This window comes from Netta rufina (assembly GCF_964035555.1).
Source record: "Netta rufina genome assembly, chromosome: 19".
Classification (NCBI taxonomy): domain Eukaryota; kingdom Metazoa; phylum Chordata; class Aves; order Anseriformes; family Anatidae; genus Netta; species Netta rufina.
In genome coordinates, this window is record NC_140143.1 from 9,242,144 (window position 1) to 9,263,999 (window position 21,856).

General features: G+C 45.5%; 1 protein-coding gene across 2 annotated transcripts; it reads left to right on the forward strand.

The window, feature by feature from the left end:
• The first annotated feature begins 206 nt into the window (after positions 1–206).
• GGA3 (golgi associated, gamma adaptin ear containing, ARF binding protein 3) lies at positions 207–21,576 on the forward strand. 2 transcript variants are annotated; one of them, XM_084298427.1, is made up of 17 exons: positions 207–326; positions 5,642–5,726; positions 6,433–6,508; positions 7,013–7,111; positions 7,954–8,077; positions 9,052–9,155; positions 9,671–9,751; positions 10,989–11,126; positions 12,522–12,603; positions 13,062–13,178; positions 14,154–14,423; positions 15,272–15,339; positions 15,743–16,065; positions 16,538–16,803; positions 16,963–17,132; positions 17,866–17,976; positions 19,207–21,576. In XM_084298427.1, exons 1-17 carry the CDS (start codon positions 287–289, stop codon positions 19,315–19,317), a joined length of 2,265 nt encoding a protein of 754 aa, XP_084154553.1. In that variant the 5' UTR covers positions 207–286; the 3' UTR covers positions 19,318–21,576. The 2 variants fall into 2 exon arrangements, with proteins under 2 accessions (XP_084154553.1, XP_084154554.1); XM_084298428.1 differs by lacking the exon at positions 207–326 and having other exon boundaries at positions 5,700–5,726; positions 6,433–6,512.
• The last annotated feature ends 280 nt before the right edge of the window (positions 21,577–21,856 follow it).

The window sequence follows — 21,856 nt, forward strand, 5'->3', positions numbered from 1 at the left end:
CCCAGGGGTGCCCCGAGGGCTGGCTCTGCGCAGGGGATGAGGGGGGCTCAGGGGGGTCTGGCCGCGGTGGATGGGGGCGTCGGGTGAGGGGCGCGGTGCTCGGGCACGGAGGGCTCCGCTCTGCCCCCCCCCCGGGACACCGAGACCCCCGGCTGCGGGGTAGGGAACGGGGCAACGGGGCTCGCTCGTGGGCGGCCCGGGGAGGAGCCTGAAGCCGGTGGGGAGGCTCCGAGGCTCGGTTCTCGCGGAGCCGGGGCGGAGCCGCGGGCCGGGCCCGGCCGACAACATGGCGGAGGCGGAGGGGGAGAGCCTGGAGTCGTGGCTGAGTGAGTACCGCCGGGGCCCGCCGCCCAGCCCGGCCCCTCAGCCGCGGCCCCGCTCCCTCACACACACCTCGGGGGCCCCTCGGTTCCCCTCGGCCCCTCTCGGCCCCCTCAGCCCCATCCCTGCCCCGCTTTCCCTCGCCTTCCACCGGGAGCCGCAGCGGGGGAGCGCCCCGGCCCCTGCCCCTCGCTGCGGGTCGGGGGGGACCCCGAGGCTGTGGCCCTGTGGGCACGGCAGTGCCGGGGGCCGGTGATCGGCGCTTTAATTCTTAAAACATCGGGCAGGGTCGCTCGGCACCTCCGAAGCTGTCGCTGCTGTGACCACAAAGGCTCTGCCCCTTCTCCTTCCCCCGCCGGGCTCTCTGGTAGCGCCGCGGATGGGCTGAGCGGTGCCCGTGGGGCTCGGGGCTGGAGGAATTTCCGAAATAAATCGCGTTCCTGTGTTATACAACCGTGTTTTTCAAGCAGGCGAGCTGCTCTCTCTGCCTAGCTGCGCTTGCAGGAGTTTTGGGCGTCCATTGGAAGGCTGCAGGCTGGAATATTTGAAAATCGTTGCTTTAGGAAAATTATTTCGTGTTACAGAACATCAGACGTTAGAGGCAGAAAGAAAATTGTCTCGTTCACCTCACAGCCATTGCCGAGCATCTCCCTGCTGCCTTCCTGTCCCTGCCCTTTGGCTGTGCGGAGCCTCAGCGCTGCGGGGTCTGGCCCAGGGCTGGAGGGGACTTGCAGGAATCGATCAGAACTGTCATTTTTTTCATATATTCCAATTGCAGGGCTTCTGCTCCTGCCTCTGGGATGCAGTCTTGCAGATTGATAATTTATTACCTGGATTTTTTTTATATTTTTTTTTAGAACAGCTACTTGTTCCATTATAGTGGTGAGCAAAGTTCCTAACTAGTTGGGTGCTGTGCAAGGAGCAGAATCCTGTCATTCCCCTCAGTGCTTCAGGATGTGAAATCTGGTGCCCTTTTGGAGCTGTACCTCCACTAACAGGATGAAATGATTCTTGTTCTTCCTTGAATTTTTATATAAAATTTAAATGCATATGTGGTATCAGCATCCATTACAGGAGTTATTGGCTAAACTACGTTTTCAGCTCTCACTTCTCATTTTAGATCAATCCCTTCTGTCCCCTTATAATTCTTGCTCCTCCTCTGAACTCCCACAGTTTGTCAATATCTTTCTGTTTAATTGTAGCCAGCGAGACACATGAAGGAACACCCACATACCTTCCTTTTAATCCTCCTCTGAGGAGGACTGACTCACCAAATTCAGCATGTGTGTGAAAATATCGAGTAGGAAGGATATTTTAGGCTGTGCAGGCTGGAAAGCTTCCTGGCTCTTTGCTTAGTGCTTTTTATTTATTTTTAATTGTGGAAGTTGAGAGAGGAGTTAGCTCCCTTGACCACGCAGTAGGATGCTCTGCCACTGAGAGCACAGCGTTACAAAAACCGTCCTTATTATGAGCAGCGCTGCCTGCTCCGTGTTGCAGTGAGCCTGATTGCAGAGCAATGCACATTTTTTTTTTCAAGGCTTGAGCGTTGCTCTTGTTTACGATGATAAATTTATGCCTGGTCACTGCTACGGTGGTTTGTGCTGGTGTGATTGTACAGCTCCTCCCATTGTAAGGAAGCATGGTTCACTTATTAAACGTAAATTACCGGAGGAGTCGTGCAGACCGGGAAGGCAGAGTGCAAAGGCTGGTGTGTCTGAGTGCTTTCACCAGCCCTCCTGAGGTTATTTGTCTTGTAACTATCAAAAAGATGTACGGTGTCTAACGCTAACCTTGAGGGTGTGCACCTGCCGTACCCTTATTGAAGGGAAGGGCCAGAACTGTCAGCAGTGCAGCCAACCTCCCAGGCGCAGGAGGATGGGAAAATCCTTGCCAGTGGTTTTTCTGTACTGGTGGTATGCAGCCTTCCAGGCTGCCCTGGCTTTTGGTCATCAGATGGAGTCATAGACCCATGAAGTAACATCATCCTCATGTCCTAATGCTGCAGCAGGATCTGTGCTTCAGCCTGCCATGATCTAGCATCTTCATCTCCTGTCTTGTTTCAGGCAGTTGGGGTGAGAGAAGGAGATCCCTTCTATTCTCTCCCTGTCTGCAGCCTCTTCTTCTGCAGTTAATTGAAATAGAAGAGGAGGTTAGAAGACAGCGTCAGGTGTACAAACACAGCAGGATGCTTTAACTTCAGTGCTGCCTGTTCTGCTGCTTCCGAAAGGAAGCTTATTGCATCACATTCATGTCAGGCTGGGGCAGTGTACAGGTATGTGACGGATGGAGACAGCTAAAATACGATTTTCCTTTTTTTTTTTCCCTCTAGTATCACCATGGGTCAGCATTCTGCTCGTCTTCCGTGAGCTACAGACAGAATCTGAATGTTAGGCTCTGATGTGCTTGGACAAGGCATTCTCAATTCATGTGCTAAGCCTGACTGGGAGAAACACTTTGCTGGGATGGCTTTTATCTTATTTCTATAGAGAAGTAAACTCTGGAAAATGAGCGTTCATTACCAGCCAATTAATATTCTCTGTATTCCAGAGCTGTTGCGCTATACAGAAAATAAGCACCTTTGTTTCACATGTAATGATGCATCTGAGCGTTGACTCATTAGTGTTTCGGGGTTTAGCAGAGCAAATGAATGTTGAATGGCTCTGATGCTTAGGTCAAGTGTGAAGCAACTTTCAGACAATGCTGCGCTTAGGACCTATAAAGCGAATGCAGAGATGCTGAAGGGACTGGGCTAGTGCAGAGACTGGTTTCCAAACTGCTGATTCAGATTTACTTGGGTGCCACTGTGAATGGGATTTTCAGGATGGGACCTCGTGGACAAGCATCTCCACAAAATCAAACTTCATAACCGGTACCAAAGGGGCTTGTTTTGGCAATTTCAACAGAGAAGCCAAGGATTTAATATTCTGTAGCACCAAACTCTTCTTCCTGGAACTAGTCCTTTCTTGGAAGGGTTGAACTCTATTTATAGGGCAGTAGTAGCTTCCTGCCTACATTTTAAGTTTTCTGCATAAAAATAGAGGATTTGAGGTTATATCTTCACAGGCGTGATGCAGCTTCACGTGGGGAGATGCTGAAAAGGTTAAGCAAGGTAAATTAGCTTGACTGGGATGCTGTGTTGACGTGGCTTGTACTGAGATCAGTAAGCAAGTCACTTAAGGTATCTGCACAAATCAATGTGTTGTCATGAAAAAACATCAATCTTCAGAGCCAGGGCAAAGTTTCTGATCGAGAACATTAACTTACAAAATAGGGCTTCATGTGGAGATTTTATGAATGTTCAAGATAGGGAGTTTCTTTGTGTGGAACATAACCTCCCGTCAGTAATGTCCCTCTCCTGGCGATTTACTATCTTTATGTGAGAGCTTCTGATGCAAAAAAAGAGGAATTTGAATCCAGTATGAGTCTGAGAAATAATCCAGTGCCATTCCAAGAAATCTTTAATTTTAAAGCTGTTCCAACCATCTCTAATATTGGCAAGGGCCTGTTGGTTACATTTTCCCATTTGTACCAGATCTCTCCCCTAATTTCAGGATGTGCCACCAACAAAGAGTTCATTTAGTTGAGTGTCCTTCCCTGTTTGTGCTCTTCCTGTTTTTATTAAATAAATACCATTAACTCCAGCCAAGAGCTGTATTTCTTTCATCTAGGCCTGCAGAGCAGCAGAGGTTCTCTGAAGCACCAAACCGTGCCCGATGCCATTTGACTTGCATGAAAAGGCTGTGGATTGTTACACGTCCATGTTTTCATGATGCTTCCAGGGCGTTGAGCAGCTGTGAGCGTGGTAATAAGGCTTAAGTGCCTCATGTTTTGAGCAGTTGCTTGGCTCTGTAGCAGCTGCTTTTTCAAGTAAGCCTTTTTGGAATCTTTCAAGCTCAAAAAGTAGCTTGGTAGCTTAGCTGGCACAGTGAGATGTCACCCCACAGTTAGGCTTCCCTGGCTGCCTTCTTTGACTTATGGAGGGTCCCGTGCAGGTCAGCAGCAGATTCACTGGTGCAGAGTATTTTACAGATGCATCCCACGGAACAACTTGCAAAATTGCTTTACAACTGTTCTGTGGTGAGGAGGGAACCGTGAGCAAACCTTGCAGGACTGCTGCAGGAGCAGGGCTAAGGTGAACTGTGAAAGTGAGCTTTGAGCCTAGGTACTTGACAGTTGTTTTTATTTGCCTGTGGAAGGGTAAAAGGATACATTTTAACGGTGACAAAAAGCGATGCTTTGTAATGTTACGTGCATTATTTAATTATGCTTTCCTGTATGATTGAAGTACAGGCATGTGTGCTGTCTGTTTTGTTTTGTTGTTTTTTTTTTTTTTCCCTGTACTTCATCCCCTGCTCTATATGATCTGGCTATCTAGCCATTCTTTTCTGTGTCTATTTCCATTAAAATCTTGAGGAATATTTCTTAAATGCCAGACCCTAGCTAGCTACAGTGCATTGTTGCTTCCCATACAAGAAAGAAATCTTCATGTCCAGTCATCTCAGCTGGAAAATTAGATTAAAGCAGGAATCTTGTCTACTGTAAATTCAGTGCTCCATCAGTGAAGTAAAATGCATGAAGATACTTTCATAACAAAAAGAGATGGTGGTAGCCTCAGGATTCTGCAGTCGTACAATAAGCGAGATGCCGGTGGCTGAGGGAGGATCCATCAGGAGCTTGGCACAGTCCAGGCAGTAGAGCATCAGTCTCTGTTTGAGCATGCAGGATTTGAATCCTTACTCACGTACAGGCTGTGGTGTTTATTACTTGCAAGAAGAACTCAGTGTGTAATAATAAATTTCAGTTCATAGTTCCCAGGAGAAATGATAAAGCGTCCAACAAATCACCTGACAGTCTAAAAACAAGTGTCAATGCTAAAGGACTTCTACTAAACATCCGATCTTCCAGCTCTCACTTCTACAAAGCTCCCAGGGAATACAAAAAGAATTTCCTACGTTGAAAATTGGAGGGTTTAGCCTTTAAGGAGTTTATTGTTATAGCCAAGAAAAGAGCATTTCAGGTAGAGGGAAGCAGAATGAGCTCAAATACTTTCTCTTGTACTTTCATTTACAATGCGGAAAAAGCATGTTTCTGAGTACTTGACATTTGGCATCTGCTTTTTGGAAAGCTGTGATTCTTGCTGGATATTTGGATGCATCAACTTGGAAACACCCTTTCCCCTGACCAGACACAGCATGTGTCAACTTTTCTTCTTTTTTATAGTTGGCGACGGATGTCAAATGCCTTTCTCTAGGAAATGCATGACTTTTTATACCATTCCTTTTTGCTTGTTTGGTAACATATTTTCTTTCTCTTGCTGAAGATAAAGCCACTAACCCATCTAACAGGCAAGAAGACTGGGAATACATCATTGGATTCTGTGACCAGATCAACAAAGAGCTTGAAGGGTAGGTGTCCCAAACCACGTTAGACTTAGTAATTTAACATGCACAGTTTAAAATATGTCATTTAATTATCAAAGTTTTTATTTTCTTACATATACTGATATCACAAGGAGGATCTGGCTGCAAATGAAACAAGGTGCTGCGAGGTTTGGTTTCCCTTCTGCGAAGGGAAGGTTTATCCACAGACTGAGTACTAAGAAAATATGAATCCTGAATCTGCCTCATGTCAACTTCTGCAGCTGCATGGTTCTTACCCAGGCAAACTCAGCCTGTTTTTCAGTCTGTAAAATGGGGTTAGAACTTTCAGTGCTTGATGGGTCTTCACGTAAAATCTGTACAAACCTCCCGGTCACAGCATTCCTGTGAGCTAAGGAAGAAGTGTTTTCTTTTGGAAAAGGAAACTAATTCATGAGAAGTGATGTGATTTCCTGGGCTGGGGACTGTACTGGGAGTTGTTTGGCCCATCCCAAGGACGAATCTGGAATTGCTGGCTCAGAAGACCAGCCCTGCTTCCTTTTATACATGCAAACAGCCAGGCTTAGAAAGATACCTGGAAGATTTGTTAGTGTCTGTACACTGATGAAAACATGAAAAGTACTAATTTCTTTTAATCGTGTGAAAGATCTCATTTAAACAGTAGAATTCTTGAAAGCCTGAAAATCCCTCAGTATGTTCCCCTGCATTGTAATGGGCACCTGCTTTGTTTCAGGCCACAGATAGCTGTGAGACTCCTGGCTCACAAGATCCAGTCGCCGCAGGAATGGGAGGCAGTCCAAGCCTTGACAGTAGGTAGTCCTTGACCCTTCTCTTAAATCCAGCTATATATCATTTGACATTTTCCATGCAGAGTATAAGAGGAGCACAGTGTGTGTCAGTGGGGTTAGCTGGGGCAAATTCTGGGGCTGAATTCCCTGCTGGGAGGGCATGGACAGGGAGGGGGGGCACACTGCCTAACTGAAGTGTCCAGATTGTGCATTAGCAACAAAGCAGTTGGAAATAACTCTGTGTTTCAGCTGCTTTCATTTGTTATCCTCGGGTAAGACTTGTGTTTATTGTTGTGAGCCCTAACAGGGAGTGACTGAGCCATACCCACATCGCTGGGAGTGGGCGAGCAGCCTGTCCTGGTGCAGCACTCCTAAAGACAAGGGATTTGTGCCTCTGTCCCAGAGCAGGAATCTGTGTCTCACTGACATGGGTCCTTCAGCTCCCCTATAAGTTGGACACATCTAAGCTGTTATTGTAGGGTTTTGGTGTTTGTTTCAGCTCCTATTTCTGTTACTTGAATGCAGGTGCTGGAAGCCTGTATGAAGAATTGTGGGAGAAGATTTCATAATGAAGTAGGAAAGTTTCGTTTTTTGAATGAGTTAATAAAGGTTGTGTCCCCAAAGGTTAGTCCCTGAGCCTTACTATTTTATTTATTCTTTGTCTGGCCTCCATAAGCTAAAGGCAACATCCAGAATGTTTCCAGTGCTCTGTCTGCCTTATTGCATGTATTAGCATACATTCAAAGAACATTTGTTAGTTAACTTTTTTGTGCTCTTCCTACTATTTTTCTCGGTATGTTTTGCCTATTTACTGTTGATACACAGCCCTTGTACTGTTACAATGCTTCATGTAACACAAGGGGTTTTAAGCCACCATTTTAAAGTGGTTAAGTGGTGGCTGGTTGTTTTCTTTGTTAGTTTTGTTTTTCTTGGGATGGGATTGGTGGGGGGACATGCCAGCATCACTGGAGGAGAGATGTGATCCTGAAATTAGAGCATGAGATATGGCAACACCACAGAGTTGTAATCCTCACCTTGCTGCTGACTTGCTGTAAAGAGTGCCTGGGCAAGTCCCTCGATATCCGTGATCAGCTTAATGCGGTGAAAAATAGATAGAAGCACCCCAAGACATGATTAATACAGTGAAGTATTCCAAGATTCTTTCCTATAAGACACTGCAGGGGGCTGGTGTCTCTATTGCTATAATTTTTAAATAGCAACACTTTGAAACTAACAGAGTATCTGCTCTTTCTTTTGCTGAAGATAGTCACAAAGCCTTTGCTGTTAATTCAGATGTATTTGAGCACTTTTTCCTTTTAGCATCGCACCTTAGATCTTGGATTATACACCTCTTAATGTATATCACTGAACTCCCGTTCTCTGTGTGTGGGCTTTATTCTTAAAAAGAAATGAAGAATGTGGAGAATTTCCATCTTTTTTTTTTTTTTTTTTTTTCACATTTTTAGTACCTGGGAGATCGGGTCTCGGAAAAGGTGAAGACCAAAGTGATTGAATTGCTGTATAGCTGGACAGTGGCACTGCCAGAAGAATCCAAAATCAAGGATGCCTACTACATGCTGAAGCGACAAGGTAGGAAGTCAGCTGCTCCTTCACACATTCTCTTCAGCCTGTGCTTGTAAGCCGGAGAGTCACACAACATACAACTTCTAATTAGATGAAGTCAAGGCAAACTGAGAGGAGATGGAACAAGGGAGAAGTTCCGAGTCTTTGGGAAAGCTAGTTGTTATACTGTGGGCTGGGTTGGGTCAGTCTTTTATTTTTTTAAACTAGATTAGTGAAACACCTTGCAAATGCTTTTGGTTTTGATTTGTAGGGTTTTATTTTGATTATTTTTCTCTGGAACTAGTTTTAAATGATTTAAGGACAATTTAAAGTCAAATAAGAGCATCCATGTAGCTTTTTGTGTTGTGTTGACCAGATCACTTTACAATTGTACCTTTTAAACTGATACAAATGTCTTGCATAGGCAAAGTGAAAAACACGTGGTAGAGAAGCATGTGGCTTCAAAAGGGAAAAATTAAAAAGGGTTCTGGGAAAGCTCCTGGCGGTAGAGCACAAATCTAGGGTTTGGCAATGGAACAAGCAGGAAAATTGGCTGTTTCCCCACTCATGGTTAGGAGTCTGCTCATCACCCCATCCTGCATTGCTGTCTGCTTTCCTGCTCAGCTCATTTTTACAAAGAAATGTCATGCCCTTGAGTTTGCACAAAGCTAGGTTGTCTGGGACTTTGCGTAGTGGCTCAGAAGCTAATGTGAAAGGGGAAAAGACAAATAGTGGGGAGCTACGGGTTATACTGAGCTCTTAGAGGAGCAGTATGGACATGGCAACACAGTTGCTGGGGTTTTGTCCTTTATCAAAGAAGGCGTTCTTTGTTTGGCTGGCATGCTCAGTGATTTTGATGCTGTATTGTGTATTGGAACAGTGTGCTAGTATCGGTGCACAGATTGGCAGCTTGTTCACTTTGACAGCAGCATGTGAATAACAGGATGCACGGCATGGTGGGACTGCACTGCAAATCCATGTGGGTTGCCTTCTGCTTTCAGGGATTGTTATGTTTGATCCTGTGATTCCTGCGGACAAAACTTTGATTCCTTCTCCACCGCCTCGTCCCAAAAATCCTGTGTTTGATGATGAGGAGAAATCCAAGGTATAGTGAAGATTTTTATCATAATTACTGATAAAAAGCAATTGCTTAATGCACGTTTGGAATAAGGAAGGAAAGTACGCTAATACAGCTTTTATTTCTGGAGAAGTGATCTGTACTTTCAAAGAACTCATTGGTTTAAATATGACTGCTTTGTCTACATACCTAACCTGAAATCCAAGTGAAGACTTGTCTGCGTTATGATTATGTAGTTATTTGTTGTTATAGTGCCATCCTGCTGCAATACTAGAAGGCAGAAAATGTTTCAGACACGTTGCCAAAAATCATGTACAGGAGGAATAATTGCCCAGTGTCAAGTCTCTGCAGTATGACAGTACAGGTCCTGTGCAGAAGCAATAATGTAACAACTCATGGAAAACAACAAACCCAAAAATGATTCCTGGCTTTGTAAAGTGGTCTATATATGTTTTCCCCTGAACTGTTCCACTAAATTTTTCTTGCTGCTTCTGTCTGCCCAAGAGTCTTTGTTTCCTGAGTATCATCGTCTTGTCTTACAGCTTCTGGCCAAACTGCTGAAAAGCAAAAACCCAGATGATTTACAAGAGGCAAACAAGCTTATAAAATCCATGGTAAAAGAGGTAAGAACTTCCTGTAAGTGATTGGTCCCAATCAGTGGTCTGCTTTGCAGGTTTTAAGCAATTTAACCCTATATCAGTGGAGAGCTTTAGGATCATGTGTATGGCAGAACCTTGGTTTCTTAGGCTTCAGGAGCATTTGTGTTGGTATGTTCCTTAGTTAAATTGCGGGGACTGAATGAAACTGACCATCAGTAATGGCCAACCTCTTCTTGTTTTCTTAAAACTTAAAAAACTTGCATCTAGTCCAGGCGATTTGGCATAAAAGGATGCTGTCAGATGACTTGATGACTTAGCAGGGCTGCATTAAATGAATGTGTTGGTAATTTTGACTCTAGCTCACAACTGGGAGATATTTGTATCACAGAAATGTCTGCGGTTGGTGTCCCTGATGAGACAGGGCAAGAAGTGGCAAGGATTGAATGCTGTGTTGAAATTAACTGCGTTCTTGTTGCTTGAGATGCTTTTTCACATCAGGGTTTGGTGGCAGCAGTTCTGTACTGCCCCTGGTTACCGAGAACTGAGTCATCAGACTGGGTCTTCTCACAAGCAGCCTCATGGAAACACCTTCCTGTTTGTGGAGCTGTGATGCATCCACCCATGGCAGGCATTAGAAACCCTGGAGTCCAGGAAATGACTCAGTGTGATTCTGGCAAAAAAAAGTATAGCTCCTAGACGGAAAAGAATGTATAGGTTTCCAAAATATTTCCATTCAAGCTTCTCCTGTCCCCAGGGCAGAGTCTCCTACATCTTTAGTTGGAATCTCAAATCAGAGATGGGTGGACATTTTCTACCAGAGTGTGCTGGTTGTTTCTAGTAAATACTTTGTTTCAAACACATCTTTTTTTTCATAAAATGTCAACAAGGAACAATAACAACAAACTCACATACCAAAAAAAATAATCTGAAAAGGTCAAAAAGGGACTTTTGGGAACATGGTGTTTTGAACACTTCTATTTTTAGTAGTATAATTATAAATTAAAATTTATTTAATGAGACTTTTTGGGAATACAGAGTTTTCTAGTGTTTCAGAATGGTAGTGAAAAGATGATCAAATAAAGCTTCACATGAATGGAGAGTGGTGTGGTGGTGGTGTTTTGGTGTGTTGTTTTTTTTTTCCTTTTTAGCTCAACTTTAAATAGACAGCATTTTACATGATTTTCAAATGATACCTGCTGTTGTGATGCTGTGGACCTTTACAGGAAAACTCACTTTTCATGTCTCTCTTTACACCCTGAAGGATGAGGCTCGGATTCAAAAAGTCACAAAACGCATGCACACGCTGGAAGAAGTAAATAACAACGTAAAACTGCTGAATGAGATGTTGGTTCATTACAGCAAAGAGGAGTCATCAGAGGCAGACAGAGAGCTCATGAAGGTGGGTCTGAGCTGCTGCTTCCCAGAAATACTGCAGTCAGTCCTTTTTTCTTCTTGTTCAGATTTCACTGAGTTTTGCAAAGAATTATAGTGCAATAAAATGGAGAGCAGTGCCAAGAAACAAGAGCTGTCATTGGAAACAGCAGGCAAGAAAATAACCATATTTTTAATACTTTTCACCAAAGGACTCAGTGTCTTACAAGGGTAGTGGGTAATAGCTCTTTTGCACATTTTTGAAGTCAGGTACAGCTGTTCTCCAAAGACGCAGTGTAGCAGAATTGAGAAGCTGCAATTTCTAATTCTTGGTACCATTAGAGCATAGTGGTTGTGGATAGTAATTGTCCCTCAGAGCATATCCTCAGAGCAGGATAAACCAAAGGCCTATGGGGGCAGAAAATACATTCTCCCATGTAGCTGGCATTACAGGATTGGGAGAATGTCAGGAAGATGAAAATTAAAACAGACATCAGAGTGTCAGTGTTTGTGCTGAATTAGGTTCTTTTAGATATTCCAGACATGGAGCATGAAATGTTTGATATCAGAACCAAATTTTTTGGAAGCTATTTGAAGTTGCACAGTTCTTCAATTTAGAAAAATGGTAGAGCAGTGTACTGAAATCGTTATACAAACACAAATGTTTGGGCTTGTCTGTTGGGCTGAGCCACATATTCAGTCCCCCATGCTGGTCTGTCTAACTCAGGGAGCCACAAAGATTCTTTAAATGAGCTTGGGGAGAAATGTTTACACCACTAGTTGATCCGTTTTAACTGTTTATAGCTTTTTATCTCAAACAGAGGTTTCCCTCAGCCCTCTTTTTATTGAGATAAAGTCAGCTTCTTTGCAACTGCTGCAGTCAGTTACATGGGGGTGGGTGGATAGGCTCAGAGCCTTGAAGAGTTGCACTTCATGTAGTTTTAAAATTTAAAATTATACTTTTGTTTAACAACAAGGTTGTGAAACAATGGTATGAAGCTTAAGAAAATGGTTTATTTCTGTGAAATGTTTCTTTGTCACCTTTCTTCTGTGTGGTTGCAGACTGAGTAGAGGCTGCAGAATTCTACTTTCTTGTGCTTTTAGGGACAGCTGTAACACAAGGAACAAAAATCCCATTATGGACTAGAATAGGCTGAAAATGCTGATGTGAGGGAGGACTGAGAGGTGTCGTGTTGAAAATGCAGACTGGGCTCTCGCAGTGGTGTAACACTTCTCAGTTCTGTTAATAGGGTAGGGACAGGGGATCTTGGCTGTCCTTCTACACTAGCCTGTCCAGCTCAAGGGAAGCTGGCTGCTCTGTCCTGGGCTTTCCACAGAATGCCTGGGCAGTCGTTGTGCTGACTGGTATTGCTGACAGTGGCTCCTGGCTGATAAGACCCTCTGTCCTAATCTCTCTTCCCAGGAGCTCTACGAAAGGTGTGAAACCAAAAGACGGACGCTGTTCAAGCTAGCCAGTGAGACAGAGGATAATGACAGCAGCTTGGGTAAAAGAAGCTACACTTCTCCATTTTGACTGCAGTTGTGACCTGTGACTGTGCAAGGGTTCAGCAAGGGAACAGCTGCTGTAAAGATGCCTCTGTGGATGTGCTTTGCTTTAAGCAAAAAGACAAGATCCTTGCTCTTTATGCTTATCATTTACGTTCATGCAAGGAATTGGCATTATAGGAGGAGGCTGGGGGAGATGATGTGGAACAGCTGCTGCTTTGGAAGGGGAAGGGAGTTACTGTGGAGAACAAAGCCTTGGAGTCATTTTCATCATAACTGTAACGTATATGGACCTAGAAAGGTCAGGGTCTTGCTTAGAGAAGCATGGCAGACAGAATAATGGAACTCATAGATAAATAATTGTGTTTTTTCTTGCTAATTATTTAGCTGTTAAACGAATCCTGTCAGCATTAGTGACTAAAGTCTTGGAGGTTGTTTTTGTCTCTCTTGCCTGTAGGGGATATTCTGCAGGCCAGTGACAACTTATCCCGTGTGATAAATTCCTATAAAAAAATAATAGAGGGGCAAGTGATCAATGGTGAAGTGGATCTCCCTGTGACGTCAGCAGTGGAAGGTAAATTCCTGGGAAGCCAACTGTTTAATTTTGAATCCTACAATTTTGTCTTCCAGACGGGGTTTCCAATTAATTGTGATAAAGTAGGCTATTGATGGTTCCTTTGGCCAAGACTTTGTGAATAAGAGGGGAACGAGGCAGCTCCCAGGCAGTGGATAAACAATTATGGACATGGGCTACAGTGCTACAGCTTTGCATTTTCCATTGGTGGTTGTTTGTAATTGTAATGTCTGATAATATTAGTAGCAAACCAGCATCCAAACAGTTTGTGTGCCTGAAGTTCTCATACATTTGTCTTCGCGTTTGTTCTACCTCTTAATGGTGACTTGTAAGAAGAGGACAACTTCATGAGAAGGACAAGAGGGGGAGGGCGGGAGCCAGGCCAGGGGTCCTGTCCTGGTTTTGCCAGCAGTTCCATTTGTGCATTTAGGCCAGTTGTCCAGGGATTTCAAAGGTGAAGCTGAAATGTAAAGTGGACGTGTTGTGTGTGGCAGGATTGCCACTTGGGAGTTACTTCAACATTTCTGCATGAAGAGCAATAGAGGAAATGCATAATGTTGTCTGACAGCATCCTATTGCAACAAGACTGTCCTAAATATGAAGGGGATTCTAGATCCAGACTGCATATGTTTTCCTTGACTCCAGCTTTCTGGTAGCCTTAGTTCTGGAGGATCTCCCAGGGTCTGATCTGAGCTCAAAAGATTTTGAAAAGACTACAAGAAGTGCTGGGGAAAGAGCAGGTGTTGCTTTTCAGATATTAATTTCCTAAGTATCTGGGTTGATTACTTAACTTGTGGTCAGCAAATGGTTAGCTGGACAGTGTGAGGGCTTTCTCCTTCATTTATAAAGAGCAGTAAGCCACGACTAAGGGGGGAATCTGTGTTACCTAAACCATCTCGCTGATTTCTTCCATATGATGTTCTTGCTTGGAGCCTTTTGCCTTCTTTCCTAGTAGTGCTCTTCTGTCTGCTGCAGGGAGTAACTCCACAAGTAACCTCAACACCCTCATTGACCTTGCTGGATTGGATGTCTCCGGCACGCCGCCGCCTCCGATGCCGCCCACCACCCTGACGCCAGCCCCCCCGGCAGCCCCGGCCCCAGCAGAGATCCCCATCCTCCCACCTCCTCCACAGACGTTTGCGCAGTTGCGGAGCAGTTCCTTGAGCCAAGTGGAAGCTGCACCTGCTCAGCAGAGCAGCACTGCCAACTCCCTTTCCTTGCTGGATGAGGAGCTTCTGTGCTTAGGTAAGAAGACGCTGAGGGGCCCAGAAAAGGGTTGCTCAATTCATGCTTCTAAAAGTCCACTTACTTCCTCCAGCATGAGTTTGAGGAGCATGAGATGCCTTTGATTTTGGCCACACCAGATTCTTCCTGCTCTTGTCTCCTCCAGTAGGTTTACTTAGTGAGCCCTTAGGGCTGTCCTGGATCTTGGTAGGTAGAGTTTGAGGGATGGTTGAGAGAGGTTGGCGATTGAGATGGTGCAGTTGGGAACAGTAACCTGTGCTATTCCCTAAATATTTATATTGGGATATCTTTCCTTGCTTGGATTCTGCTCAATCCTGCGTGTCTTCAGATCTGTTATTTCTAGAGGAGTCCAGAGGATTTGAGACACTCCCTTGAATCATCCTGAATAGAAGAACTGATCCATGAATCAGTGTTAAACTCTGGTGTTCCCAGAGTAGGCAGCAAATGAAATAACCGTTGTGTGTGATTACAGTCTGATCTCTGCAGGTGCATAGGCATTGGTGCTGATTTCACTGCTGACTTCATGGCTCTGCTAAAGAGCAAGGTGCCCTAGAGGAACTGCTTGGTAGGAGCCTGCAGAATTCCTGCCCGTGAAGCCCAGATCTGAATAGCAGGAGATGCCATAAATCAAAATCGGGATGAATTAGGGGGTCCGTGTGCAGGATGTTGGCTGCTGGTGCTGTTGGTCCCTTTTCATCATCACAGCCTTGCAATGCATTTCAGTTTTTCACTAGACTTTTGGTCTCTGGCAGGGCTGAATCAAGTAGTTTGGTACTGAAACAACTTCCAAGTGATGACACCTAACTCATTTTCCGCTCCAGTAACCTATTTGTTATTTTTCCTTTTAGGCCTGAATGACCCAGCCCCTGCAGCAGTGAAGGAGACATCAGAAAACAACCAGTGGAGCATGTTTGAGGTACAAAGGAGGGAATTTCTCAAGGGAAGGGAGGGAGGCTTGCTAGTGTGGGAGGTCTCGGGACACACTTTGTCACCTTGGAGAAGAATGATCACACACACGAGCGGAAGGGCGGCTGTTCCGGAGGGGAAGTCTGGCTTGGTCCCAAGATCTGGGATAGCTGTGTCTGAACAGAGTAAATACCCCTGAGTGTGGCTGTCTCAGTTTCCAGTCTGTCCCCCATGATGTTAGCACTTCCTTTGCTTAAATTACAGATCAGATGTAGTCCTGACATAGGCCGCAGACTTTGCTGCTTGCCACCCACCACCTGTTTTTGCGGTAAATCTCTCTCCCTCTGTAACAGTGCCACCTCTACAACAGGGGACAGCAGTGAGTTACAGCATGTACTTGTCCTCTCTTGCAGAACGACCAATTGGACCTGGATTTCTTTAATCCGAAGACGGTGACTGTTGCTTGCAACCCTGCAGGGAACCCTCTTCTCCATCACACATCCCAGACCACATGTGGAACGTCAGTGCCGCTGCCTTCTGCTTTCACAGCCTCTCAGACTGCTTCCAGCATCCCTGCACCAATCTCCGCACCATTTGCATTCTCTGCTGGACCAGCTGCACCTGTGGGGCCTCCCAAGACTGTTCCAGCTGCTCCTGGGTACTTCAGCTCATCTGTGGGGAGCAGTATGCCACATAAGATAGATGCGTTAGGACAACTTCTTGAAGAAGCCAAAGGGTAACTAAAACTACTAGACTTCCCTTTGTCTTTGTGGTTAGAAAACCAAGCTTGCTGCAGTGTTGGGCTCAGAGATAGGTGTTCATCTCTCTAGTTTGGTAGAAATGTGTGACTGGGATATTTACAAACTGAGTTCCACCTTCAGCAGGGGAACACAGACACTACCAGGTAGAGAACTGGTTTAAGTCTGCAATGTAAGGTTGGGCTGTTAAGGTAGAAAGGCCTTTGGCCATCGTAGCCTTGCCCACCTTTGCCCAGGTGAGGCTCTGCTTTCACCTGGACTTAGTGATGCTTAATCCTACCAACACCACTTTCCTTGTAGGCCTGCTTCTTACAGGAGACATCACTGAGTTGCAGACTCCAAACTGGCTCCAGGCCCGTTTTGTCCTTGTGATTTGCAGTTAGCTCTGGGTTCATGGTGAAATGCCTGCTTTGCTTTCAGCTTAATTCTTCCATGTTTTTTGTCTTCTAGGACTGCCACCCAAGGCATGGCAACTCCCTCAGTGTTCCCTGGGGTTACTTTGCCAGCCCCTGCCACCTCTTCTCCATTAATAGCACCTGCAGGGCTGCCAGTCACTGCCCCAGGAGCCCCTCCAATGCCTTTCCCAAGCAGCTGCCCTGCTGGCTCAGGGAGCCCTCTCTTCCAGCCAGCATCATTCCAGCAGCAAGGCAGTCCCATGAAAGCACCTGAAATTTCTTTGGCCAACGTTCACGTTCCCTTGGAATCCATTAAACCTAGTAAGTACTTCATGTTTTTCAACGTTCTCTGAACATTTTTTAAAAGCAAAGCTCCCTGACTAAGCTAATGAAGTGGAGAACAAGGATGAGAAATCCCAGCCAAGCATCAGATTGTCTTCTGCAGCGTACACCTGCATTCCTCTCCTCTCTCTGTGGCAGGCAGCGCCCTTCCGGTGACGGCCTATGACAAAAACGGCTTCCGAATCCTCTTGCATTTTGCCAAGGAGTGCCCCCCAGGACGGTCGGATGTGCTGGTTGTGGTAGTCTCGATGCTGAACACGGCACCGCTTCCTGTGAAGAACATTGTGCTGCAGGCTGCTGTCCCAAAGGTAGGGATGCATGGTTTGGACCCACAGCAGAGTGAATCCGCGCTTTCAGGAGGGCCTGGGTGCGGACTCAGGGACTTGGAAGCAACAACTTGGTTCTGCCTTTCTGTAGGCAGTGCTCTGCCTGCTTCCAGAACATAAAGGTGGTTGTCAGAGGCAGAAAGCACTAAATAGGATAAGATTAAAACTTCAGGTAGTATATATTTTCTTTTTTAATCAATCCAGCTGTGTCTGGCTATGAAGATGGCCCACAGCATAATGACAGGACTGTTCTGTGGATAGAGCCATCCCTGAGGTCCTTGGGAATCAGAATTTCTTAAAGACACCTTAAATTTGAAAATACATTCCATTCTGGTTCTTACTGCACCTACATAATTCCAGGTGGCTGGTTCATGTTTTGAAAACTGTCCCGGACAGCTATGATCTGCCTGTCATGAAAATGCTTGTGTTTAAAACCTCTGCCATAAGAGCACTCGGGTAGGAAGGTGCCGTTGGTGTTCACCTGACCAGTGCTTTTACTCTGGGCTGACTTGTTGGGACTGATTTGTTGGTCTTCCTGTTCCTGTTATATTGTGTAAGTGGGCTGGCTCTTGTCTCCTCATTCTCACATGTGGATGGATTTCCTTCAGCTTGGATGTCTGTTGTTATCTCCCCAGCCTGTGCATACATCTTCCATCCTCCCCAAGGTAAGAGGTACTCCCTGAGGTTCCACTTCTGTTTGTTTGTTTGTTTGCAGTCCATGAAAGTGAAGTTACAACCACCCTCTGGCACAGAGCTGTCTCCATTCAATCCCATCCAGCCACCTGCTGCCATCACCCAAGTCATGCTTCTGGCAAATCCTACAAAGGTGAGAGGGGCAGACTGTAATGGAATGGGATTTTTCCTGTCCTTTTCAGCCAAAATTGATGTAAGCTGAATTCTTCAGGGAGTTTGGACCAAACCTCTGTGCAAATGCAGCTGTTATTTCTTAAGTTGCTCTCCAGAGGTGGTCAGTGCAGCATCAGATCAGTGGCGTTCCAATTAAAGGCTAGAGTGAGCCTGTACGTAGTCTCTTACCCCACAGACTTTTTCAGCAAGGAAAGAGGTGAGAAGACCCTGCATATTTCTCCCAGCAGAAGGGCAACAGTCAAATAAGGGTCAACTTCAAGGGGGAACAATCAGAGCTACATCAAGAGCTTGTCTTAATTCCCTTGTGCGCTGGAAGTGCTCTGCTTTGGTGATAATTAGTGTGATGTGAAATTAGGTGGTGCTGTAAGAATACTTCGGTGGTGTTGAGGCTATATACAGCCTGCCAGAACTGAACAAACAGGCTAATTAATGTCAGATCACGTTCCTTCCCTTTGGCATGTTATGAGAGGTACCTGTGACCAGTGAAATGTCATTAACACTTTCCTGTCTGCTCATTGTGCTAGGAATACCTGAATAGCTGTGGAAGCCCCTACTGGAGTTAGTCATTTAAGTAACCTGCTCCATAAAGCTCAAAGCCATGTACTGTAGTAGTTTCTAATTTTTTGACAAATCTAGATGTTACTAGTTGAGAATTACAGCCAAAATGTCTTTAAGGTATCAGCTGAAAGCTACAAGATCCAAAAGGGTAAGCATCAGAGGGGTTTGGTGTATTGTTGAAGGTTTCACTTTGTGAAGCACAAGGAGATCCCCTCACTGAAAGACTGTTTCCACCACTGGTTACTGCTTACTGGGAATTTTGCAGAGCAGGAACTGTTTTATCTTCCTGTACATGATGTGCACTACTCCAGCAGCATTCTTCAGGCTCACTGGAGAGCAGCTGAGCGATGAGTGCTGGCTACACGTACATCAAACTATTAGTGCAGATCATTTCTGCTTTTCTCCTACTGTTTCATGATAATCAATAAAGTTTGTGTTTTAAAAACTGTAATGTAAATAACTCAGGTTTGCTAAGTAGCTGAAATAAGCCATGAACATACCATAGCCCTCTTCTCCCTGCTACGTGCAGTACAACTGGTGTAATTTCTGTAGAGCTGTAGCGGTGAAATGTTTTGCTCAGGAGCAACTGAGGCTATTCTCACATTGCTCTTGTTTTTTGTCTTCCCTGCAGGAGAAGGTGAGGCTGAGGTACAGACTGTCCTTCACACTGGGAGACCAGCCCAGCACAGAGGTTGGCGAAGTGGATCAGTTTCCCCCAGTAGAGCAGTGGGGGAGTCTATGACCTTAGGACACTGCCAGAGACTCTGTGACAGGACCAGGAAAGGATCCCACAGGACTGGAATGAATGTGACGTGGGGAGGGACACACATGCTATCCACTGGTGATGTTCAGCTTTGTTTACATGTCCTGACCACTCTGCTTGTAGCTTTAGTCCAGAATGTTTTACCCCACGCTGAAGGGGTCCTGGGACATTTTTGCCAAGCATGAACTGAGAGGCAGCCAGTGCTGGTTGCTTTTATCTTGGCCTCTGGGTGAATCTGGTTCTATCTTCCACTCTGTTAAACTTGAAGTTATTGTATTTTGAGGGGAGACCTGTCAACAGAAGGGGATTTAGTTGGCGTGTTCCTGTACTGCTGTCCAGAGATACCTACAGGCTGGTGGGGTAATGATGCCACCTTGAGCTTTCTCAGTGCAGAGCCCTTACACGTGCCCTCCCTTGGACTTCTACCGCCTCAGTGCCAGACTGGACCCGCTAAGCATGTGAAGCAATAATGCTGGCTCCGTGAGGGAACGCTTCTTTTGTACACTGAAATGGCACTTGGCTCCCTTCCTCCCCCTCCTCTGCTTCGTTCCCGACAGTCGATGTAAGCAGGCCCCAGCTCTGTGTTGCGTACCTTTAGTTAAGATATTTATTTTATAGTGCTAGCTGCCTGCCTCTTGTACCCATTTTGGGCAGCTGGGGCTGTTTTGTATGCAAATAGCTACACCGGTTATTTTTCTGCCCTCATTGCATTCCATAGCGAGGGGAGGAGAGGAGACGTGCGGGGAGGAGGTGCGCCCATGGGGCTGGGAAGCGGTTGTCAGTGTTGGTGGAGGACAGCACCTGGGGTGCAGAAGTGTCCTTACAGCTGCTCAGCAGGTGCAGTGACTGAATCCAGGGATAAGGGGAGGTGCCCCTCGGGTGCCCTCATGCAGGCAGTATTACGGGGTTGTACTGAGAGGAGTACGGTGAAACACACGATGTAAATAGTAGAGCTCTAGGATGGCTGAACAGAACCAAGCAGACAGTGAAAGGAAAGAAGGCTCCACTGGGCTGTGCTGGTGCATGTGCTGGGCTTAACGCCCTGTTTTATTTGTTCCCTCTATGAAGTGGCTAAGTGCAATCATCTCCACAAGGTGGAAAGCAGTTTTACCGGACGTCAGTGTTCTGTGCTAATGGGGCAGAGGAGCTGAGCCCTCCAGGTGCAGTCACACAAACTAGGTTGAAATTAGTGAAACTTGATTCCAGCAGTCCCTTCCTCCTCTTCAATTTCCAGTCTCGAGTAGTGCCTCAGCTAGCTTTGAGACAGACTGTTTTAGCTGTATGTTGGTTTTATTGTTTTTTGTTTTTTTTTTAAACATCCATTGACAAAAACACAGGGCAGGTCCTTAGCTCAGCATTTCTGGCAGTGCTGTTGAACATCAGCTCTTAAACTGTGGATGGGAGCAGTCACCTAAAGTGCTGAGAAAATGTGTACACAGGAGGAGACCCCTGCTGTTATAGGAAGAAAACTCCAGAGAAAGTGCTGCTGGAATTAATGGAGGCTGTAAAACCCATTATTGCAAATACAGCTTGGAGTTATTTATATTTTCATTACTGTGATAAGAAGTAAAAATCATTAGAGGTGAAAAACTCAGCAGATTCAAAGGCCTGAGGCTTTAATCAAAGGCACCAGGCAGTTGTAGAAGGAGGAATCAAAGCTTGGCCGAGGATCTTGCTGTAATTTCCTGGTCTGAAGCTCACGAGGACCACAGCCTTGTCAGCTCCCTGACAGAGAAGGCAGGCAAGAAGGATGGTTCCATCTTTGAGATTGTTAAAGAAAGCAGCAATTTTAAACTGATGGACTAGGATGGGGGACAAAGAGATCTCTTTCTGCCTCAGACAAGCTCTTGCCAGCACTTTAGACACAGTAGGCATAGGGATAGTGTTTAGGTCACTTAAATCTGCCCAGGTGCTGTAGTGTGTCCTGAGGAAGCAGGTTTCACTGCTTTAGATGCCTACACGTGAATCTCGCTGTGACTTTGAGGAAGTCAGAAGAGCACAAGTGCTTTCTGCAGAATGGCTTTGTTCTCAGTGTTAACGGCAGTGCATTGCCTGTGCTGTAAAGCCAAATGGAAGGATGCCATAGTCTTGCTGCGTGGAAATGCATTGTTACAAGCTTTGGAAATTAAACTATGAATGTCCCTTGTCTGTAGGTTGAGGTTCCTGCTTCATACCGAACAGCCGTTACTGTAAATACATCTCAAATGCATTTGTCCTGCTGCATGTTAAATAAATTGTTTTCCCTACTTTGGTCTGTGGGTGGCTCTCACTAATGACTGATTGTGGAGTCTAATGCTGATTCTGGAAATCCTGAAACTCAACCCATCATCTGAAGACCATCCAAACTAACCAAAAAGGCAGAAGTTGTTGTTTGCTAAAATGCCAGTGCGTTAAAAGGTAGGCTCAATTTCAGTTCTGGGTATTGGTGGCAAAGCAACTGAAAAGACAAAGGTAATGAGGTTTACTTTACAAGGCAAGGACTGCCAGACCGAGTTGGAACAAGCAACTGTAAATGTCC

Bases quoted from the DNA above. Each gene is read 5' to 3' on its own strand.
- GGA3 (XM_084298427.1), top strand. From the start codon at position 287: ATGGCGGAGGCGGAGGGGGAGAGCCTGGAGTCGTGGCTGA. The intron at 327-5,641 runs GTGAGTACCGCC...CTCTTGCTGAAG, and splicing joins GAGCCTGGAGTCGTGGCTGA to ATAAAGCCACTAACCCATCT. The intron at 15,340-15,742 runs GTACAAAGGAGG...CCTCTCTTGCAG, and splicing joins ACCAGTGGAGCATGTTTGAG to AACGACCAATTGGACCTGGA.